The following is a 23,379-nucleotide window of genomic DNA, read 5'->3' as shown; positions in this document are numbered from 1 at the left end:
CTGAGTTGGTGTGAGCAGGTGCTTGAGTGTATGAGTGGGTGTATGAGTGGACAATGAGTCTGAGTGCATGTATGAGTGAATGAATTAGTGTATGAATGAGCCTGTGATTTTTCTTTCAAAATTTTCCATATTCGCGAATACTTTGCAAACATTCGCGAAGCAAAATTATTTTAAACCCATATGTTGCACCTAACACACACCTAGGGTCAGGGTACCTTTTTCCCTGACCCTTCATGCCACTTTCAATTTGGATTTTCACCCTTGAGGACCGTGTCCCGTGAAATAAAATGGCAGTTGCAACTTTGTCGTCAGGTTGCGGTCAGCCAATTGCAATGCTTCGTTTTGCATGCGTATTCGTGCAAAATTCACAAATTTTGCGAATTAGTCACAGCCAGAGATATACAAATTTATTTTCCCTTCAATATCTCACAAATTACTGAACAGATTCACATAAAATAAGCGAAAGCGTGATCTGCAGACAGACAGCTAACTTTCAGCCAAATTTGGTGTAATTCCATCCAGTAGTTGGCCTGTAGTTGTGTCTAAAAATAAATCCTATGGAAATTAACATGGGAATCAAAACCTTTTTTGAGCCCCCTTTTCTTCTGCCCCCACTTGACAAACCAACCCAAAACTTTCCATGTGCAACAAGAATCACTGCAACACTTTTTTTGGAAAATGTCGTAATGATTCGTCAAACGGTGCCAAGGATATAGGCAAGTCAAAAACCCACTTTTCCTATGGAAACATGGTCCTAACTATAGCTACATAGTGGTGACCGCCACTAGGTAATATATTCATATCAACAAGTGTATATAAAGGGATTTGAGAGATTTTGCAGGTGTATGGACACGGACTGATTTAGACCAGGAAAGTAAAAAAATCTCTCTCCCTAGATTCTTATGGAGTCAGTTCAGTCCATAATGAATGGACACTGAAACTAACATTGTCTTGCATAGTGATCAAATATTTATTCACATATACAAAATAATGTAAGAACAATAACCCAAAACCAATACCACAATACAGACAGGGAAAAAACAATCAAACAATTCACTACACACAACACCACATATCAACAAACATATAAAACATTCAACATACAACTAATCGACACTCCAAACATCAATATTATCCATATATAAGTACAAAAAGCAGTGAAATATGAACAAATTGTTTTTTCAATTAATTACACACAAAATCCAAATATTTCTTACCAAAGGAAACGTTACAAAGATAAATACTAGTGGTATCAGTACAAGTGCTCACTGATCTATCTCATCCATCTAAAGAATATCGTCCATAACTCATATTGCTTCAAGATTACGCTTTAGAAATATCCTTAGGCATATAATCTATTTCTCATATTGCTTCAAGATTGAGTTTTAGAAATAGCCTTGGAATAGCCTTTGAAATAGCCGACGCGCGTTTCAGTGGCTTTATGCTTCAGGGTAAATGTCCCTTATTCACAACCACCTTCATCAGGTCAATCCAAACATGGTGGTGTACATAATATCCTCTTCACACAGAATATATCGCCAATCTATTCAAGCTTCATACTCCTCATCTATCGAGTTATCCACTATTGCTTCTGAAGGGACTGCAACTGCTAATTTTGGTGGGGGGGGAGTTTGGGCAGAATCCGTCCGGCAGCGATGAAATCAAGCCTCTGCGTTCCTCAGAGCACTATCTATTCTTAGCAAGTGGGACTATAAGGCACGTTTGAAAGTGTAAAGGGAGAAAATGGAGCATAATTTGGCAGAAAGTGTATTCCATTGGTAGGCCCCAAGTAACTGAAATGAGTGCAATTGTGAGTTAGCACAGGTGGAGAGGGGGGCATAGGGGAGACAATGAGATTTGGCAGGATTGATAAAGGTTGCATGGGGGAAATATCTGTTTACCATTTGCAATGGGCAGCCCTAAGGTACATTGTGAATGACTTTAAATAACAAGATTAGTAGTTGTAGGTACTGCCCAGAGCACTGGGGTTTGCTGATAAACAGTAAATTTGATAGCGATAGTGCAATGACTGTGCATCTAGGAAGATTATAGTAAGTTCTGGTGGCAAAGCTTAGAACCTTATCCAGACATAGGACAGAGTATTAAGGAAGACCGACTAGATGGTTATTGCAATATGCTAGCACATTCAAACAGAGTGCAGAGAACAGTGATTTAGATGTATGAAAGAGGACATGGGATGTATTTTATTACTATTGAGTACTTGGTATCTGGCAACAGTAGCTGTAGCTGTAAAAAAAAAAAAAGGATTACACACTCATTGTGGAATTAAATAGCAAAGGAGATTTCTGGCTGAAGGTTTACAGAGATAGCACTGGTGAGAGAATAAGAATTAGGTGGTGCATAGGTTCAGATTTGAGATGATCCATGTTTCTTTAGCAGCAGTGAAGATTAACTGAGGTGTGTGGCTATCAACCCTATCAGTGGCAAAGGTGGTTTTGCACAAAATGTAGGTACTCCGTAGACAGGATGACATTCAAGAGGGTACCAAAGGTAATTCAGTGAAGCAGTCTGTTTCAGGCAGTTATTTGAGTAGTATTTATTTGCTTTGAAGCCAGTGGTTTGTGACATCTCCTCAAAGAAGAGATATAAAAAGCAGAATAATGGAATAATAGTGATGTGTGAATGAGGAGTAGTATACGTAGCTACATAGGCTTGGGCTACTTGATATTAATAGCTATAGAAGAGCTTATAAAGCTTTGCAAAGCATTGTGTGACTTTTTAAGGTAGATTAAGTGTAAAGTTGTGTCAGGGGTTGGGAGTGGCGCAATTGGAAATACAATTCAGCCACTGGATTGCAGAGGAGAGGAAGAATACATGAAAAGCTAGAGGCACAAGATGAATGCTTTGGGGATGCGCCAACATCAGGTAGCACTGTAGCTTATCACAGATATTTTATACAATAAAATGTGCTGCAGGTAGAATCAGGTAGTGCATAGTCAATGTTCACATACACATAGGAGTTACTGTGCAGAGGTTCTACCAGTGGGCAGACTTAATTCTCCGTGGAGTGCAAAATGTCTGTCTTTTAGATGAAGCTTCCTAGTCACAGAAAATAGATTTTGTTTGTTTCCTTGTAGGGGAGTTCAAATAAAAGATATCTATAAAATGACCTAGGTAGTGGTGTAGTTGTATATGAACAGCAAGATGGAAACACGCATTTGCAAAGCCATTAAGACTATCACTTGCAGTTGCAAGCCGGACTTATCAGCTTTGCGAATGCTCAACAGAATCAGCTCAGCAGCAGGATGAGACGAAGCCAATGAGCAATCTGACCAGTTGTAGGATGAAACTGAGCTGTTGGGCACACGTAATGGGAGCAGTGGCCTGGTGGCAGGTTGACACAAAGAACAGAAGGCTGAGAGGGAGCAGTGGCTGGTGGCAAGGTATTAAAATGTACTCTTTTTAATCCTGCTGCTGTGAGTTTGCAGGCTCACAGCAGCAGGAATAAAAGGAGTCAAAGGTTAAGGTGAAAGACTACAGTGGTCTGACAGAAATATAAATAATTGTCACTGGGAACACTGAAAGCTAAAAGTAGCCCGGGAGAAATAGGAAAAGGAGCCGTCAGGCCAGCTGAACACTATGGCTTTAAAAAAAGCCCATTGTATGGAGTCAGCATGTATAGTGGCTACCAAAGAGATACAACACATCATAAACAATGGAGGGAAGTCTCCAGTAGTCCTTTAGGACCTGTCCGCAGCATTCGGCACCCTTGGTCACTCAGTCTTGAAGGAGTGCCTAGTGAAGATCAGGATCAGTGGTTCTGCTTACAATCTCCTCTGTTCATTTCTTACTGACCGAGAGAGGCAGTCACTTCTGAAGAGTTTACTTCCAAATCCTTCTCCTTGGTGTCCCACAGGGCTCATTGCTAATCTCTACGCTTCTCAGCATATACCTGGCTTGCCTAGCTAAGCTGACTCAGTCTTTTGGTTTCTGAACCATGTCTTAAGCTGACAACACTCAAACTGTAGTGTCATTCACAAGTAATGTTGAGGAGGTGGCACACCACTTTAACAACTGCATGAGATCAGTAGTCAGCTGGATGAGCACTCATTGCCTTAGGCTGAACTCAGAGAAAACTGAGGTGCTCCTTTTCGGTAGGGACACCTTGTTATGGAACTATTCCTGGTGGTCACAGACTTTCTACACTAGTACCCAAAGTTAGGACTTTGGGTATAACATTTGATTCAAAACTTTCCTTTGTTGATCAGATGAATAAATTCATCACATTCTGTTTCCTCCTACTTAAAGGTCCGAAGAAAAGCTTGCCTTTCATTTTATTTGACTTACACAAGACAGTCATCTTCTCCCCCGTTATGTCAAAGCTAGATTAATGTAATGCTCTTTACTTGGGCTTCCAACAAGACCCTTAAATAAACTACAGAGACTGCAAAATGCTGCAGCACGAGTCCTGAAGAAAATCCCAAATTTCAAATCAGCTTCTGATGCACTATTAGAGCTTCACTGGCTCCCAATAAAACAAGCATTTACAATGCAATGTATCTCGTATTTTCTCGAGTTAGGGCTATTAGCGTTGTAAACTCCTAACCGGACTTTTCTTGCAACATAAACTGAAAATGAAAAGTAAAACCGATTTACAGCACCACGGCCGCCATAAGCATCAGCGCGGAGAGACAGACAAAAGGGAAAAGAAGTTTGCTTGCACCCAAACTTATCGGCAAAAGTGCAATTAGCCATGAAACAGGGGCAATGGCAAAGGCGGTAACAAAACCTCCCTGAGAAGGGACAAGCAAACCATTTACCAATGCCATCAAAGGAATTTTGAAGGGCAAGACCACAAACCAGTGGTAGTGAAGAGAGAGTGAGGGGGGCATGGTTAAAAGCCCTGATACATGCCAACACATCAGAAAAGCAGCGTTTGCGCGCTGCTATGCTCAACCTAAGAAAGAGAGTGACCTTTAAAACACTGTACACAGTGCATAAAGCTCCCCAGGGTGCAGGCACGGATTATCTAAAGAGAAGATTCTTATGGTATACCCAAAAGACAGGACTTCGCTCTGCAGCTTCCAAAAAAAGTGACTGACCCTAAAACCAACAACATTTCTGGGTCGGGGATGTTGGGTAGGAGCTTTGTCTACTCCACTTGCCAACTCTGGAATCGGCTACCCTAGCATCTTAGATGTTAGTCAAAATTGGGCATTTTCAGGAAACATCTCAAATCCAAGCACTTTGCCACAGCAGTACAGCTTTTTACAAACAGCACCAAGATGCCTTTGGGTATTCGTCTCACTATACAAATATTTATCAATATCAATCAATTTCAATATCAAAAATGTCCCAGCAGAAGGATGAAAAGCAGTTGACACTATGCAAAAAACTTGCATCAAATCAGCAGCAGCCTGAAAAAGGCATAGCCAGGCATACTGAATATGTGAGCAGTACTCCGCAGCAGCAAAAAAGCTCCTGGCACGCAGGGCACCACATGCAAGACAGGATGTTGCGGTTCAGGTTACAAAATCTTTTCATTAGCTCGAAATGGGACATTCTTAGACTAACCTCTGGACTAACTCTTGCAAAATTGTATAGCCATCCTAAGATTAAACTGTACCATTCTGCAAAGTGACAAGTTAATATAGATGCCATGTTAAAATTAGGCCTCCATCCGACTCAAAGCAAATGCATTAAAAAAGCTTGCTGTAGGGAAAATGTTTTTGTTTTTTAAATTGCTTTAGGTGTAGAATACATGTATGACAAATATTTGAATGTGTGACAACTGGATGTACATAACAGGCCCTCATGCACTTCAAAACAAGGTAAATTCTAGGAAGAAGAACAATCCACTAAAGAGACAATGTCTTGCAGGAAGAGAGAAATTCTCTGGGATAGATTCAAAGCCCACTCAATGTAGATTTTAAAGAATTGTTAACTAAAGGTTAGTCTGAATGCTAAAGCTGTCTGCTGGCCTGGCAGACCTAAAATGGGACCAACAGATTTATCAGTAGTTTAAGGCAGGAAGTTATGAGACAAAAATACTAAAAATATACAAGTGGTATATGACAACTGAAGTGAACATGCCAGGATGTTTATTGCCAGGGAAATCGGGGAGGAAAGGACCAGGAAGAATGGTCTTATGCCTAGGGTTGAAGGTCCAATGGCCATGTCTTATGTACATCATCTCATGGCACACTACTCTAGTGTGCCCTTCAATTTACGGGGCAATAGGTCTCAGGATGTGACCTGACATGGGACCAATCTATAAGTAGGGAAGGCCTCTATATCAGGCTCTATGATGATGGCTTGCCTTGTCTAGCTGTCAAGGGTAGGGGCATGGCTTTGTGGGGAATTGTGGATTGAGGGGGGGAACCACACTCTCAAACCCTTTGTCCAGCCCACTTTCTTGTCTGGACTTCTTTTCTCTCAACAGCAACTCATTTATTGAGGATGTGGCTTCAGGGAAGTGATAGTGTTATAAGCGAGTTAAGCCATTAGCCTTGGTCATAACATTGTAGGATGTAAAGTTTACTTTAAGGGTGAAGAGGAGACATGCATAGTGTGTTATTGTACATGCATAGTGCCAAAGCAGGTCTGAAAATGTCTTGGTCTCAGAGAATCAAATGATTCCTAACCTGCCATCTCAGACTGCATGTAAATCCAACCAGTCATCAAGGATCCATACTACAGCCAGACCAGAGGGGGTGTATCTACCATAAGTGTCTATTGCGTTTTTAATCCACACCCACTGAACATCTGATCCTTCCACATGTTAAGTGCTAAAGGGGAAATACCCTTTACACTTTAAAACTCTCCTAGTCTGTCCACAGTTACTCTTTCAAATAGCTGTTCATTCAGCTCTGAAGTGCTACAACTTTAGTGGTATCTTAAAGGGATTCCAGGAGGCAAGAAAAATAGCCCATATATCCACTATTAGCCTTGGGATTCAAGAGTGATTTATTCATCCCTTTCAAAACATTTTGCATTTAAATTCACAATCAAGTCCCATCTCAGGAGCACATAAGCTAAGGATATAAAGAGCTATTGGGAGCTTGATACACAGACCCTTACAGAACTTTCCTGCCAATCCATGCCACAGCCTTGGAGTCAAGATTCAAATAGACCAGTAATTAGATGCATGTTTTTTCTATTGTTATTCCCCAGTCCCACATATTTCAAAGTATGTCAGCCATTGGTTCCTCTTCCAAGGAAAAGTGGAGAGGTGATAGGAGACGTCCCCGTCGGATGTCGCTTTTCAATGGCTAGGTCTTAGAAATCAACCTGTCTGTCTTAGTCCTTGCTTGGGGATGCAAGTATAATTAGTTTGTCCAGGCAGTAAGGACTGGACCCAAAATAAACTGTTCCAGCACATGGAATAGAAATTTCCACCCAAAGGTATTAAAGCCTTTTTATTTCATGGAATTTCATTAAGCTAAAAAAATAAAAAAACATTGATCACTGTAGATCAAGTGTAGTGGCCCCACAGGATTCTCTTCAATGTGGCCCAACAAAGGATTTTAACATCTTTAATCAGCATGGTCTTTTCACAATTTTTGAATTACTAGTATTAATGCCTCAAGGTCTGTGGTTTGGGTGTGTTGCTTATCTCCACTTTCATCTGGGAGAGGAGGGGGTCGATCTCAGAGTTTCCTGCACCGTGAGGCCTAGGAATAATCTTCTTAACTTCAAACCTTACCCATTTAGCCTTTGCCTGCAAGAAGTACAACTTTTCTAATGATGCTCACCGTTCTCCATATTGAGGTCTACATTTCAGAATCCTACCATTATGTTCAAGTTTCTCTGCACTGTCAGCTGCTAATACACCTATTTCATCTTCAATGTTACCAGTATCTAAATTAAGGCAGTCACTCACTCCACATAGTTTCACCAAAACACACACTGCTCATCATTACATCTATCTCTTCCCAATCAAATATCTTTGACAAGGCAGAATTCCAGTTATGATAAAAAAGCACCAACTGTGGTTACAGGTTACCCAGGACCGAAACAAAATCACCAGTTCAGGCAGACTGCGATGGAGCACAGGTGGCTACATGGACGAAGGTAGGCTCGCTGTTCAAGAGTACTGTAAATCCTGGTTGCAGAGCATTGTGAGATCCCGCATCTAAGATGTGTCGCACAGCAGAGGCAATGCACCATCCTGGTGTGGAGATGAGTCGAGCAGCATTGGCTTTGGGGAGTTGTGAAGCAAAGTCCTGTGTCATTGTCGAGGGTGGTGTTGACGAGAGGCTGCTGATGCAAGGTCCTGCATCCCAGATGTGTCATGCTGCGTCAGTTTTGCTGGGACAACACCTGGGCTGGCAGAGCACCTTCAGTCCCACTTTCAATGGTCCATTACTGTGTGGCACCACTTGGGAAGGCAGGACTCACAGCTGGCAGAGTGTAGGTGCTGGTTTCACGGATGTTGGAGCCTGACCGGACTCTAAGGCTCTGATCAGATGGCCTGTCCCCTACCCAGTGGAGTCACTCTGGTGGTGCAGGGTTCAAGATGCAGGTCTAGTCCTTCTCACTCAGGTAGGAGGGCAGCAGGACAGAACAGGAGGGCAGAAGAGTGGCAGTCCTATGTGCAGCACAAAACACAGCAGTCCTTCTTCTGAGTCTTCCTAAAGTTTAGATGTGTACTGAAACGTTGGGTCTGAAGGTCCAATATTTATAGCTGGTATCTACTTTTCAGTAGGACGAGGTTCTGGAAGAGCTTATCCCACCTCATCCCAAGCTCTCAGACATCTACTTCCTTCCTGCCTGGCACAAACTTGTCTGGGGACACAAAAGACTAGTGACAAACCCTTAGTGAGTGTGTTCAGGAAGAGCCTCTGTGATGTGTAACTGTAGCAGGTGACTGCTCCTTTCTCAGGTCATGTCAGAATAACCCATCCTGCCAGCACCTAGCCTCCCTTTGTCTTGCTGTCTGGGAGCAATACACAAAGACCAACTGCCAGCTACACCTTGTCATGTGACACAGGGACAGGCTGCAGGGACCAAATAGTTAAGACAAGCAAATGTTAACTTTGTAAAAGTTGCATTTGTGGAATTGTGACTTGAATTTCAACTTTACCATTAAAGCCAATTATAAATTACAATTCTTTAGACACCAAACTCAATATTCCAATCTGCTCTGAACTGAAAGTTAGCACTTAATAAATGTAGTAAGTTAACAGAATGTTATCCTATGTGAGAGTTAGGCCACGCAGTAGTGAAAAACAAATTTAAGAGCTTTTCCACTACTAGACATGTAAGACTTAAAAGTGCATGCACAACTTTTTAAATACATTGTACCCTGACCTCTGGGCTATTTAGGGCCTACCATAGGAATTAGATATGTATTAAAAAGGTTTGGGCCTGGAAAAAGGTTTACTTAGCCTGGTCGAAATGACAGTTTAAAACTGTGCACACAGGCTTCAATGGCAGGCCAGAGACATGTTTGACAGGGCTATTTAAGTGGGTGGCACAATCAGTGCTGCAGGCCAACTAGTAATATTTAATTTACAGTCTCTGGGTACATGGGGTACCATTTTACTAGAGACTTATAAGTAAATTAAATGTACCAATTGGGTATAAGCCAATACTACTATGTTTAGGGGAGAGAGCACAAGCACTTTAGCACTGGTAAGCAGTGGTAAAGTGCATAGCATCCTAAAGCCAACAAAAACAAGATGAGCAAAGATAGGAGTGAAGGAAAAAAGTTTTGGTGAAGACAACCCTAAGGCTGACCGGTCTAACAACAAACCATACATCAGACACCAAATGCAGATAACTTAAGAGATTAAATGCGTGATCTCACTTGTGATTTGACATAGTACGTTACCATGAACATTATGAATACCAGTCTATGGGTTTAGTATGATATCTTTGTGTATGGCATGTAATATAAAGATGTGGTTTGAAGTCCTCCTGTTTATTTTTATGAATATTATGAGGTGTGCAAGTTCTGAATTGCCTGGCAAGCTACAGCTGATGGAGCAAACCATAACTGTGGAGTTTCAGAAGGTTTTCATTTTTGTTCAAGAACCATATTTGCAATTTAACTTGTTTTTTAAAGTAAATTTAAGATTTTATTTTAAACATATTAAGGTATTAATAATAAGGCTTTATTTGATTCAAGACTGCATTGCTGACTGGGTGGACTGGGTGGAGGAGGCAAACTCTTCCCTCTGGTGAGTGCTATTCAGTGCTGACTCCTCTTCCGCTGTATGGGATACTTAGACGATTGTCTGGGGGTCTACCAGTGCCAAACTGATTTGCTGACTGTAGAGCGGAGGATGAGCCGGGCCCCTTCCTCTGTTGAGCACTATTTAGCGCAGACTCTTCTCCTGCTGCGTGGGTCTATCTTCGCCTGGAGGAGGCCAGGCTGGATGCCACCTTCTGGTTTTGTCTGACCATCTGACAATCGCTAAGGTATCATTACATATTTTTAATTCCATTTTGTGTGCTAGTACATATTAAGGTGCTCTTAGCAAAGCTCAACACAACTTCCCTTTCTTCAGTGAATTTTTGTTTTTTGATGGTATGCTACATCTATCTTCAATAAAAGCATTCTCCTTCACTCAGTAGTTATGTTCATGTCAGAGATTCAATTGAAACCCATTTTAAGTCTTGCCTAAAGGAAGCCTTTAGCTGCCTGTTGTTGGAAACCTACTGGGTATAATACCAACAATTAGAAGGGGCTTTGCATTAGCTCATTGAGAATCTACTGTTAGTTTTCATGTCAGTTTCTTTTACATGTTTCTTATGCAATAGCTTTCCTTGCTTCTTGTGTTTATCACTTTCTTGGAGCATAGCTTCTTTATTATCCTTTTAATAAGGATAGTTTGTATCCTTCCACAGTACGTATCAAGAAACTACTTTTTTCTTTGCATGTGTTTTCTTGTTCTCTCACCCATATTCCGCTTTCAAAAAACAGGTATACTTCTGCTAGGTTTGGCTAGATAGCAGGCTCTCTCAGGTTTGTTTTATTTTATCTTCTGTTTTCCGCATGTTCCATGGAAGCCCGGGCCTTGCAATTAAAAGCATCATTTAGAACTTAGAGCCGCACATTTGTTTCAGAGCAATTGCCAAAAAAACATAATTTTTGATTGAAAGATTGATGGAATAAATTCAGCGAATACCGACTTGGTTGGCAGACAATGTTAACATGTCTTCTCCCACTATCACCAGTGCCAGGGGACGATCTCAAAGGCAGAAACTCTCAATATTAAAATGTTTGACGGTTTCAGCCTCCGCCCCCCCACGTATTTGCAAATGTATATTGAAGTTGGCATTTTCACAATAAAACACACTCCTTTCTAAATAAGAGATATAAAAAAAGAGAGGCATCAAAATTGCAAGTGTTGCTTTCAGTTGCAGAAAAACTTAGGCAAACCCAACAGGTCAGGCCTTGGCTTGCTGGTTGGTTTGATTTTTTTTATTTTTTATTGGAAGAATGTGGGGCAAAAAGAAAAACGAAAGTAAAACACACTTGTAGTCACTATAACGTTACATTAAACGTTTTAAATTGAAAAACGTTCATTGATGTGGCCGTTTTAACAGAGGTTGTTTTTAGATAAAGCCTTTCAATTGTGCCATGCATGTTGTTATTTGTGAAGGAGATAAAATAAATCACCAGCTAACCAAACACTTAAACTGCAGGCAGCTAAAATATTACAATACAATCTGAATACTTTGTAGCTTTGAAAAGGAGACAATAAACATCCGCTTTTTAAAGTAAATATAAAAAATAACTAAATTAAAAAAAGCACTCTTGGAATCAGGTTTACAAAGAAAGAAAAAGGAACAGTTTTTAGGTGGATTTGAAGACAGTACAGGCTTTATGCAGTTACTAAAAGTAAGGGGAGACAATCGGTAAAGCGGGCTGACCCACTATCCGTGCAGTATGCTGTGGCAGGCAGAAACAAAATATGAATGACAGTTTAATTGGCCAAGGGGTGAAGCCTGCTGACCTATGTCCCTCTATATATGAATATTACGTTTGATTTTCTTGGAAAAAGAATAGTCTTTTGAGACAGCTATACGTGTCTCAAAGGCCTGACCTAAAAATGATGGGGGATTTGGGCTTTGAAAAATTAAAGACCAACAAAAAACTCATTAATTTCATACCGCCTTTAAATAAATGCTTCGATAACCATTCAAAGTGACATTTGTGTGAGCCTAACACTACTGTAATAACCAAGGTGAGGCTGATCATTTTGACCCATTTTGACCCAGTGTCATTCTCGGCCCTGGCAAAAACAGCACTTGTCGGTGTATGTGTCGAGGCAACAAGAGATTTTAAATAAAAATAGAATTAATGGGTTTAACTGACTATTCAGCTCAAAAAGATCCCTTGTTGATGTTTATACATTTGATTCGATAAAGTACTCTTTCTCGCACTTAACAACCTCAACAAGTAGTGAGCTACAAATGTTCATAAATCAATCAATCAATCAGTCATTTGTAAAGCGCGCTACTCACCCGGAGGGTCTCAAGGCGCTGGGGGAGGGGGGGACCGCTACTGCTCGAACAGCCAGGTCTTGAGTTGCTTCCTGAAGGAGAGGTGGTCTTGGGTCAGACGGAGGTGGATGGGGAGGGAGTTCCAAGTCTTGGCTGCCAGGTAGGAGAAGGATCTTCCTCCCGCGGTGGCTTTCCTGATGCGTGGAACGGCGGCGAGGGCGCGGCTGATCGATCGTAGCTGGCGGGTGGGAGTGTAGAAGGTCAGGCGGTTGTTGAGGTACCTGGGGCCCATATCATGGAGGGCCTTGTGTGCGTGGGTGAGGAGACGGAACGTGATTCTCTTGCTGACGGGGAGCCAGTGCAGGTCTCTCAGGTGTCCGGAGATGTGGCTGTGTCGAGGGATGTTGAGGATGAGGCGTGCGGAGGCGTTCTGGATGCGTTGGAGTCTTTTCTGTAGTTTGGCCGTGGTTCCGGTGTAAAGGGTGTTTCCGTAGTCCAGTCGACTGGTGACGAGTGCCTGGGTGACCGTCTTCCTGGTTTCGGTGGGGATCCAACGGAAGATCTTTCGGAGCATGCGTAGGATGTTGAAGCGTGATGATGAAACAGCGTTGACTTGTCTGGTCATCGAGAGGGAGGAGTCCAGGATGAAGCCCAGGTTGCGTGCGTGGTCCGTTGGTTTGGGTGCGCTGCCCAGTGCAGGGGGACACCAGGAGTCGTCCCAGGCAGAGGGTGATGATCCCAGGATGAGGACTTCCGTCTTGTCTGCGTTCAGCTTCAGGCGGCTATTCATCATCCACTCGGCTACGTCTTTCATCCCTTCGTGCAGATTGGTTCTGGCGGTGGCTGGGTCGTTGGTGAGGGAGAGGATCAGCTGGGTGTCGTCGGCGTAGGAGATGATGTTGAGGTTGTGTTGGCGTGTGATGGCTGCGAGGGGGCTCATGTAGACGTTGGATAGGGTGGGGCTGAGTGACGATCCTTGCGGTACGCCGCAGATGACTTTGGTGGCCTCGGAACTGAACGGGGGGAGGCGGACTCTCTGGGTTCTTCCGGTGAGGAACGAGATGATCCACTCTAGTGCCTTCTCTTGGATTCCGATGTTGCTGAGGCGTTGCACTAGGGTGTGGTGACAGACAGTGTCGAACGCTGCGGAGAGGTCCAGGAGGATGAGTGCCGCTGTTTCCCCGTTGTCGAGCAGGGCTCGGATGTCGTCAGTGGCTGCGATGAGGGCGGTCTCGGTGCTGTGGTTGGCACGGAATCCGGACTGCGAGTGGTCGAGGGATCCGTTAGTCTCGAGGAAGGCGGCTAGCTGTCTGTTGACGGTCTTCTCGATGACTTTGGCAGGGAACGGGAGGAGCGAGATGGGGCGGTAGTTCTTGAGGTCGGTGGGGTCGGCTGCGGGTTTCTTCAGGAGGGCGCTGAGTTCGGCATGCTTCCAGCTCTCCGGGAAGGTGGCGGTGTTGAAGGAGCAGTTAATGATGTCCCGGAGATGGGGTGCGATGATGCAGTCGGCCTTGTTGAAGACGTGGTGGGGGCATGGGTCGGTCGGAGATCCGGAATGGATGGTGTTCATCGTGTGGATAGTGTCTTCGGTGCTGACCGGGGTCCAGGCACGGAGGGTGGTGTTGGGGGGCGTTGGTTTGGTGGTTGGGTGCGTGGTCTGTGCGACGAAGCTGTTGTGTATGTCGGCTATCTTGCGGTGAAAGAACGAGGCGAGTGAGTCGCAGAGGTCTTGTGAGGGCGTGATGTCGTTGTTTCCGGCGCTGGGGTTGGAGAGCTCTTTGACGATGTTGAAGAGTTCCTTGCTGTTGTGTGCGTTGTTGTCTAGTCGTTCTTTGAATGCTGTCTTCTTGGTGGTGCGGATCAGCTGGTGGTGTTTGCGGGAGGCGTGCTTGAGGGCGGTCATGTTGTCTGTAGTTGGGTTTTTTCGCCAGGTTTTCTCGAGGGTGCGGCAGTTCTTCTTGAAGTTCTTGAGGTCGCTGTTGAACCAGGGGGCTTTCTTGTTGTTGGGTCTGGTGGGATGGCTTTTCAGCGGTGCGAGGTGGTCGGCGCAGTTGGTGATCCACTGTGTGAGGTTGTTGGCTGCTTGGTTGGGGTCCGTTGAGCTGCCGGGGGGGTTCAGTCACGCATTACCTATTTTACAATCCACACCACACTGTGAGTAACAGATGCATGCTTAAAATGGGTGTCCTCTTGATGGTGTATGTGGTCACCGTGATATCACAGAAACCCCATGTAGCAGCACATCCATGCATGTCGTGGCTGGCCCGCATTCCTGGATGCAAACAGATTCATTCACTTATTTCTTTAGTTATTTATTCATCTATTATTATTGATGTCGCACATCCCATGATTAAGCAGTATCTAGGTATGAGGCAAGGTACAAGGGAACTTTGGCAAACACTCACAAGCAGACTCAGCAGCCAAACAGGAGTCAGAAGAAAATTCAGAATTTAGGAGGATGCCTGAGAGGAGATGTGAAATGCATGTACAGAGCAAATTTCAAACAACAAACATGCCTGCATCCATTTTCATCTGGACCCACTAAACTGGTGGTAGGCCCAACAATGGATGATAGCCACTTGTACTTTTTCCATGAGTAAGACGAGGAACACTGAGGGACTGCTCTGCAATAAATCTTGGAGGAAAAGCATAGAAAGTTGTACTTGGTGACGGAGTGATTCACCAAGTATAATAGCTACTCTGCAAATGGTTTATTTATTATTATTGCAATATTATTTTATTTTTGCAGTTTTACATACAGCAAACTTGGCTCAAGGGCATTCTCGTGCTTTACATAAGAATCAGAAACCATTACTCATTTTTTAGCCACAAGGTGAGTAAGAGATTTGACGAGAATCACCGAAAATTTGAGCTGAGGTCTGGACCCAAACTGGATACCAAGTTCCCAAGTCAGTAGCTCTGGTTGTTTGAAAACATCTCCTCCCTGTTTGATCTCCTACATATGTATTACCTGTGTGCTCAGGATCACGTAGGCAGCTAATCTCACCTATTAGTCTTCCCTGTCCGATTTATAGGCCAAATAAAAACAAGGTCCAATGCACTGTGAAATGGATGTATTCTTTATTTGCTAATATGCGTTCTTTTAGTGAACATTTGCAACTTGATCATGCATTTGGAATCATCATTTCAAAGCTAAATAGGCAAGTCTTCAGTTTGTTCATGAATTTCAAATGCTGGATTCTCCTCACAGGTGGGGGCAAATAGTAAAAGACGTGCAGACATTCTCAAAAATCTTCAACTATCTATTTTGACCTCGACCTCAGGATTTCGATTTATGTGGTATTGGTGAACCTGACATGCCTTGGCGATATTTATTTGGTGAACCTTAGCTGAGAGTATGAGGGGCCTTTACTGTGAAAGGCTAAGTTGAAAATGGAGCGTAGCTAACATTTTTTGAGGGTTTCTCTAGTGATAGTGCTGTTCTTTGAAGGCAACACTAGGGGGTGCAAGGACCTCATCCGGTTAGTGTATTTAAAGAACCTAGGTTTGATTTTCTCTATGTAGAAGGACATTTTACCCTGTACAGTCCAGTTCATCTGTGTTCTACAATGCTGATATTAGAGATAGGTTCTATTTTAAGCCCTAGATCACTAAGTAATTTAAAGGGTCCAAATGTTTAACACCCATTGATGTATTAGTAATATATCACAATTTAGAAGAGGTGCAGATGTCTAAGAAGAAACGGAATGCCATGTAGAATTTAATGGGCACCTTCCTTTTTTTTTTTAACAATTTCGGTCACTGTGATCTAAATTATGGAATCAAAAACAAACTAGGTCTTGACAGAATTTGCATAAACATAAAAGCACCAACCTCAAGGAATAAAGAAAATGTGTGCAACCTGAACGAGGCAATGATGAAAACTATAATGAGTTTCAAACTGTAAAATAAATCTTCCCCAGGGTGGAGGGGAGATGGGAATCTCTGATTAAGTATCCAGCAATGACCAAATCAAAGTAGTATAGCTCTGGTTAAAGATAAGCCCATCTATCAGACAATTAGAGATGTTACAAATCTAGGAAATACTTTTGAATGCAACATTTTAAAGTCAGTCCATCGTATTTGTAATTAAGTACTTTGGTCCATTACCAATAGGACCTACCGCTTAAAAGCCTTAGATCATTGTAGATAAAGAGACTCTAAAATAGACAAATATCTGCAACTTTAGAGGCTTTCAAAATTAAGACAGTTCTGGAAGTTATCGATACTCTAGTTTGAATAGCTTAAATGGCAACCCCTCTGTCTCCTCTTTTCTTGAAACATGATATCTATATGGCTAGAAACCTTAAGGTGCTAGACCTAAGTGATTCTAAAAACACAAGGCTGACATCATCTTGCTCAAACTAAGATACACAGGGTATCGGTCCATATCAATATTTGACCTTTACACAAAGAACGTTATTGGTCACACAATCTGAGTGGAGACTACTGCAACTTTGCTAAAGTAAAAAATAAAGAGTCTAAGGCTTTGTGCTGAACAGTCTGCGGTTGGAGCGCTCAGAAGCCTATTGATTAGATAGGGTCAGCAGTCCAGCAATAATCAAAGTTTGAATTCATAATGAGCACTATAACAACAAGACATAAATTAAAGGTAGGACTAGTTTCAACTGCTCCAAGTTGATGAGATCCTGATCCCACTCTACTCTGAGGGATTTTGCTTCAATGGCAAATGCTGTTTTACGGCTTGATAGAACAGGCCAGAGAAAAAACAAGTATCAATAGCAAGTTGCAGACATCACACAACGGAAAGCAAATTCCACATAAGTAGCTAGCTGTGCTTACAATTGTTTATCGGATACAGCCATCTCGAGCCACACATTTCATGAATAATGTTACTGTAAACATACCCGAAGTAGAGTCATCATATGTTGAGAGAGTCAAAGCACCCAGAGAACTTGAAGATGTGCTAAGAGATGGAGTTGATGGAATATAACAAGGGCGCAACAGGGCTTCTCCTGTGTTGTTGATTCTTCCGTTTGTTCCATTATTTGCTATAAGAAAGAAAAATATAATGGGAATGCACTAAAAATTTTGATAATAAAAATATGTTTCGTTTCTACATAACCAAGAATATCGTTCTTCCCTGCCCAGAGCCTTCTTCTGATGAACTTAAACAAGTGTTAACACGCTTTACCTTTTCGCTTACATACGTGGTGTATTGCCAGACTGCATCTGTAAATAATTTACATCAAAACAAATACTAACAAATACTGGGTTTGCTTGCAATATATACATTTCTTAAGTTTCAGTGAGAACTGAGCAGAGGTTAAATAAAACAAGAAAAACAAGCATTGACAAAGCCAATGTGTCTATCCTTTGCAGACTGCATTTTCTGCAAACAAAAGCAACTGCAATTAAATATTTAAAGTATTAAAATGGGAAAATACCATCATGTAGGGGTGGCATGCACATGTGCACGTTTACAAAAAATAAAAAGTGAAAATGACCCACTGCAATAATAAAAAAAATCTAAAAAACTAAATGAAAGCAGACACTGGCCCACCAGCCTAGTGCTGAAATAGACTACCTTGTAAGTGGAAGTGCCACTATGCACTAGCAAAGTGCTGCCGCTCATAGCAAAGTGAACAAATTTATGAAGTGGGATGACCTACTGCTCCAAGCATCAGATTGTGGTATGAGGAAGCTAAAGGTGAACGACAATTGAACAGACCAGTGGAAGGCGAAGGCTGACCGAAGGCGTGTGCATGTGTGAGTGAGAGAGATAGGTAGGTGTAGGTGTGTGTGTGTCTGTGTGTGAGAGAGTGTGTTTTTGTGTGCAAATTTTTTTACTGAAAATAAAGGGTAAAATATTTTTGTAGTGAGGTGTTGAAATGAGATAAGAACTAAAAAAAACAATAAAGGAATGAGATTCATTAGTTACAGTTTAGTGAACCAACTATAACTTGAGCCCGCATCATGCACTGTTTATTACCGCACATATTTTATCACTGATTATAGAAGATTGGGTGTAAGGGCCTGACATCTGGCCACACACTGCACCGAACCCTGCCGGGGCAGCCAAACCCCTAGCGGCCCACGTCCTTTTGTATCAAAATATCAAAACAGCTAGAAATTATCATAATTTGTGATACAAAGGTTCTCTTGAATTGCAAATTGTGCTGCACAATATGACTTTCCTTATCACATACTTTACCCAACGCCACAGTATTACTTGACCACCAAATGTAGGGTATGTCAACTGGGACCTAGATATGATATTGCCACAATAAAGAAGTGGAGAAACTTGCTCGTTTATTTCAAACATTTAAGCTGTTCACAGCCTTATATGCACAATTAGGAATTACATCAATCAAGCACAGATGTATTATACAAAGCATACAGCTTTGAAACTCCTGAACACATTCTGCATGGAAAAACTTAAAATTTATAGTACGTCAGTCAATATGTAGGTATACTTTATTTCATTTAGATTTTTACCATTTTGCTTGCAGTGCTTTGAGGCCCATCTATTCATCGATTGAAACATTTAAATCTTGTGTGATGCAGCGACACTTGGTCATGCAATATCCATGCTATGGATGATTATTTGCATTTAATACTATGGAGAGGACTACCAAAACATACAGATTAATGTTAATAACAAACTACAAATCGATTGTTATGTTCACACTGTGGACTCTAGCTTGAGACTCCAGATACATCAATTCTATTTTTGAATGTGCTGTACAGTTACCTCCTGGCACTCTCCTGAACCCACAAAGAACAAGGAGAGGGGAGGTGAGAGACAGGGGACAAGTGAAGAGGCAGTGAGGGATCAGAAACTGGAACATAGTTGTTAGACCTGGCATCCTTGGTTTGGTTTTCCCCTACGTTTTTGACTTTAGACCTCCTGTTTTGTCGAACCTCGTTTTTGCTGGCAATAGAACTCTGTGCACTTTACCACTGCTAATGAGTGCTAAAGTGCTTGCGCTCTCTCCTCTCAACATGGTAACATTGGCTTATACCCAATTGGCATATTTCATTTACTTGTAAGTCCCTAATAAAGTGGTACTACAAGTTCCCAGGGCCTGTATATTAAATAATGTTAGCGGGCCTGCAGCACTGATTGTGCCTCTCACATACGTAGTACTTAAAACATATCTCAGGCCTGCCACTGCAGCCTGTGTGTGCGGTTTTAAACTGACATTTCAACCTGGCAAAATAAACCTTTGCCAGGACCAAAACGTCCTTTTTACTACGTCGCCCCTAACATGGGCCCTGGACAGCCCCAAGGGCAGGGTGTAGTGTATTTAAAAAGTTGGACATATACCTTTATGTTCAACATTTACTGGTAGAGGAAAAACTCTTAAATTCATTTTTCACTAATGCAAGGCCTACCTCTCCCATAGGATAACATTGAAAATAACATTACACTTTTAAGTGTAATTTCCAAATAGGAATAGGTACCTAGTTTCATGTCTGCTGTCTCTGGAATCACAATTTAACTTTTGGGAAAGTTGCATTTTAAACTGCAATTCTGACAATGCCACTTTTAGAAAGTTGCCATTTCCTTGCCTTAGCCATTTGGTGCCTATAGACGGTGTCTGGGTCACCTGAGTAGGAGATAGTTGGACTTTGTATATTTCTCCTAGACAGCCACACACAATGGGGATATTATGTCTGACTGGATGGTCCATCACTGGATGGATGGGAGGGAGGAGCTGGGCACAGTCGCACTTACACTTGAATAGGCTGTGTCCTACCTCCATACAAAGGACCACATATCACCTGTAGTTACTCTGGAGCTAGAAAAGCAGGGCATCTGTGCACTTCAAAGGCATGCTTCTAGGAGCTTCTCATCCACTCAAATGCACAAGTGTGTATAATTACCGGACCTCAAACACCAATTCTTCAGTACACTTCTGGACATCTGGATACTCTGCTAGGATGAAGGACTCTTGTGCTGCTGGAAGGACCACCACTCTGCTGGACTGGTACTGTGAAGGGCTGCTGCCCTGCTGTGCTCACCTGTTGCCTGCTGCCCTCTTGCCTGGGGAAGGAGCACTGGACCTGCAACTTTATCTTGAACTAGGGAAACAAGAGTGACTCCAAAGGCTAGTCTGCTCTACTCCTGGAATGAGCTTTGGAATCAATCTTATATGATAAATCTGAGATTACAATAAAGGGTGATCAGTAAAGTGAATGTCCTTGATGGTTGGAGTATGACTTGTGATAGTGTTTAGAAAAATAAAATCTCATTACCACTTTTTATTGGCAACATTCTACCACCTTCACTTTTCTTTGTAAAATGGGCCTGAATAGGTATTTGTTATGCCCAAAGGTGGCCACAAGGTAAAGCAGTCAGCAATTGGTTAGTTAATTTAGATGCAAGTTCATTCAGATGTAAATATGGCAGGATCAGGCACGCTCCTTCCTCCACTCACATGGCCAAGTCAGAGGGCTAAGGAATAGGAAACTGGAGGTAACTGGAGACCCAGGGTTTGCTGCTTTAGAAACTCTACCTTGCCCAGCAGGCCATGATAGAAATGCTGCTATGAGCAGATATTAGGCTGGCCTGGAAATTCATTCAGGGTACAATTGTGGACAATTAGAAAAACAAGCATGCAAAGCCAGAAAAACATCCACCATGAAGCTCACAATCAACCAATCAAATATCATCTGGAATGAAAAGCACAAAGAGATAAAAATGAGTTACCCTCTATATAAATATCTAAAAGTGATCAGAATAATAATTAGTCAGTCATATATAACCCAGGAAGTATCAGCAAGAAAGCTTTGGAATTTTATAAAGACTTGCTTAACCTATAGCTATTACCTGTTTCAAAATCCTATAGAACAAGAAGGAAAAAAACAAAAACAAAAATTATACATGAAAAAATAAGGAATAAAGATTATGCCAGAACAATGGAGGAAGATCCAGATACCAAATAGAAAAACCTGAGTACTACTGTCTGGCACCTTATCTATGGAAACGTTTCTTGGCAGACAGTGTGCCAATCTTCATGGTGCCATAGGAGACCAAAATTCTGCAGATTACATCAGTGAATCTGGAAGATTTGAGAACATGTTGTGTTCAGTGGAAATTAGGAAAACAGAGGAAACAAGGAGCCAGGGAAATACTCCCACAAAGGGAGCTACTGATAGAACTGTACACTGGGGAAGGTACACAAGTCTTGGCTTAACAGTTGGACAGAAGAACACAGAGATACATTGCAAAGGTAAAGTGGAAGGTGTTCAATTTCTCTACATGGTGGTTAACCTTCGACACAGCTACAGTGGGACCAGTACAAAGGAAAAGAGTGATTTATTTTGATCAACACCCTCATCCTAAAAGCCAGAGGAGGTGCAGATAAATCCCTAGATATAGAGACTTTGATTATGTTTGAGCTGAGAGAGTTACTGGGAACCATAGGCAGATAGAAGGAGAGGTGCCACTTTGGAGTGAGAGTTTACAGAGCTTATAAGTTGTACATGACCGCAAAGCAAAATGTGAGGAACGTGTCATCAGGGACAACAGGCATCAACACAAAATTGACCACCATCAATGTGTAAAACAAAAATAGATATTATAGATGAAAAATAAGGAAGAAAGATCTTGCCAGAAAAATGGATGAAGACCCAGATACCAAAAGGAAGAACTTGAGTACTACTGTCTGGCACTGAGTAGACCTTATATATGGGAAATGATTCTTGGCAGACACTGTGCCAATCTTCATGGTGCCGTAGGAGACCAAAATTCTGCAGATGACATCAGAGAATCTGGAAGATTTGAGAACATGTTATGTTCAGTGGAAATTAGGAAAAAAGAGGAAACACAAAAGAGCCAGGGAAACACTCCCACAAAGGTTCATAGAAGAATTCATGGCAGCAAAGCAGGCAAGCTAGCCCTGAAGAGCAGACCAGGGGTTGACATTAAGAAAACAAGCAGCAGCAAAGGACAATCTGCAAGTAATGAGTTAGGGCTCCATTTAAAGATGGCGGTGAAATTGTGGACTGGTGTAAGTCCAACATTGATGTCTGTTACCTATTGGGGGGCATTTAAAAACACTATGTAATGACTTAGTTGGAGTCATGACGAAAGCTAAAAGCTGAAACGCGCCTGACGCTTTCCTTTCAGCCACACTTGGATTAAACGTGCAAAATCAGTGCCTGGATTGCCGTTTTTCTTTTGTTTAAACTTGCTGAGGTGTTTTTGAGACTATATATATATATATATATATATATACACAGCCCAAACTAAAATGGTGCTTAGTTAAATAGAACCAAAGAAAATGTGTGCATATCACCAAAGAATGTTCGCACAAATCTGACAATTTAAAGAAATATGCTGTATTAAAGTACATAACCATTGAGAAGTTGCCAAAAATTGTGTACGTATCACCGATGTAGTCAAGAGATAGAGGCCCAAAGAAGGATGGCATCCGCTGAATAAATTGTGTGATACGCTTTAGTATCAGTGTGCATATCACTGGTGAGAACCAAACAGAAAGCTGCTGAGTAGAAATAGCAAAGGTGTGTGTATCACAGACATGCAGCAACACAGCCTTAGTGTGGTGTGAACAGTACACCCAACGTGACACTAATACAAAATGGCATGCCACATTAAAGAGTGTGCCTGTCACCAATGCACAGCAACAAGCTGCACAAAATGGCATCAGTGTATACATGTCACTGCCCATTCAGTGCAACATAATAGACCAAACTTTTGGAAACCGCTGTACAGAACTTGAGGGACTCCCATCATGAGGAACACTCCCATGTGAAAGGCCTCAGTAGAAGAGACACCAGGAGATCCCCCAGGAAACTAACCAGCAGTAATCAACAGTTGCTACAACTGCACATACTATTAAGGCCTTATCATACAGATGGGCATATTATAATGTTGACCAGGATATGCAGAAATCCTTGGAGAACATAAAGGTATATTACCTGTGATCCATGGATACATTATTATTATTAAAGCAATTTATTAAGCGCTCA

General features: G+C 42.0%; 1 protein-coding gene across 1 annotated transcript in view; it reads right to left on the bottom strand.

Annotated features, from left to right (window-relative positions):
* The window catches only part of CFAP47 (cilia and flagella associated protein 47), a 2,216,809-nt gene that overhangs the window by 1,791,818 nt on the left and 401,612 nt on the right, over window positions 1–23,379 (bottom strand). Inside the window, exon 28 of the mRNA XM_069204610.1 lies at window positions 17,286–17,429. Coding sequence (XP_069060711.1) covers window positions 17,286–17,429 — 144 coding nt within the window. The remainder of the gene's footprint in view (window positions 1–17,285; window positions 17,430–23,379) is intronic.

This window comes from Pleurodeles waltl, chromosome 8 (assembly GCF_031143425.1).
Source record: "Pleurodeles waltl isolate 20211129_DDA chromosome 8, aPleWal1.hap1.20221129, whole genome shotgun sequence".
NCBI classification, from domain to species: Eukaryota; Metazoa; Chordata; class Amphibia; order Caudata; family Salamandridae; genus Pleurodeles; species Pleurodeles waltl.
Note: the sequence above shows the minus strand (reverse complement) of the source record. Positions and strands in the feature narration are given on the sequence as shown.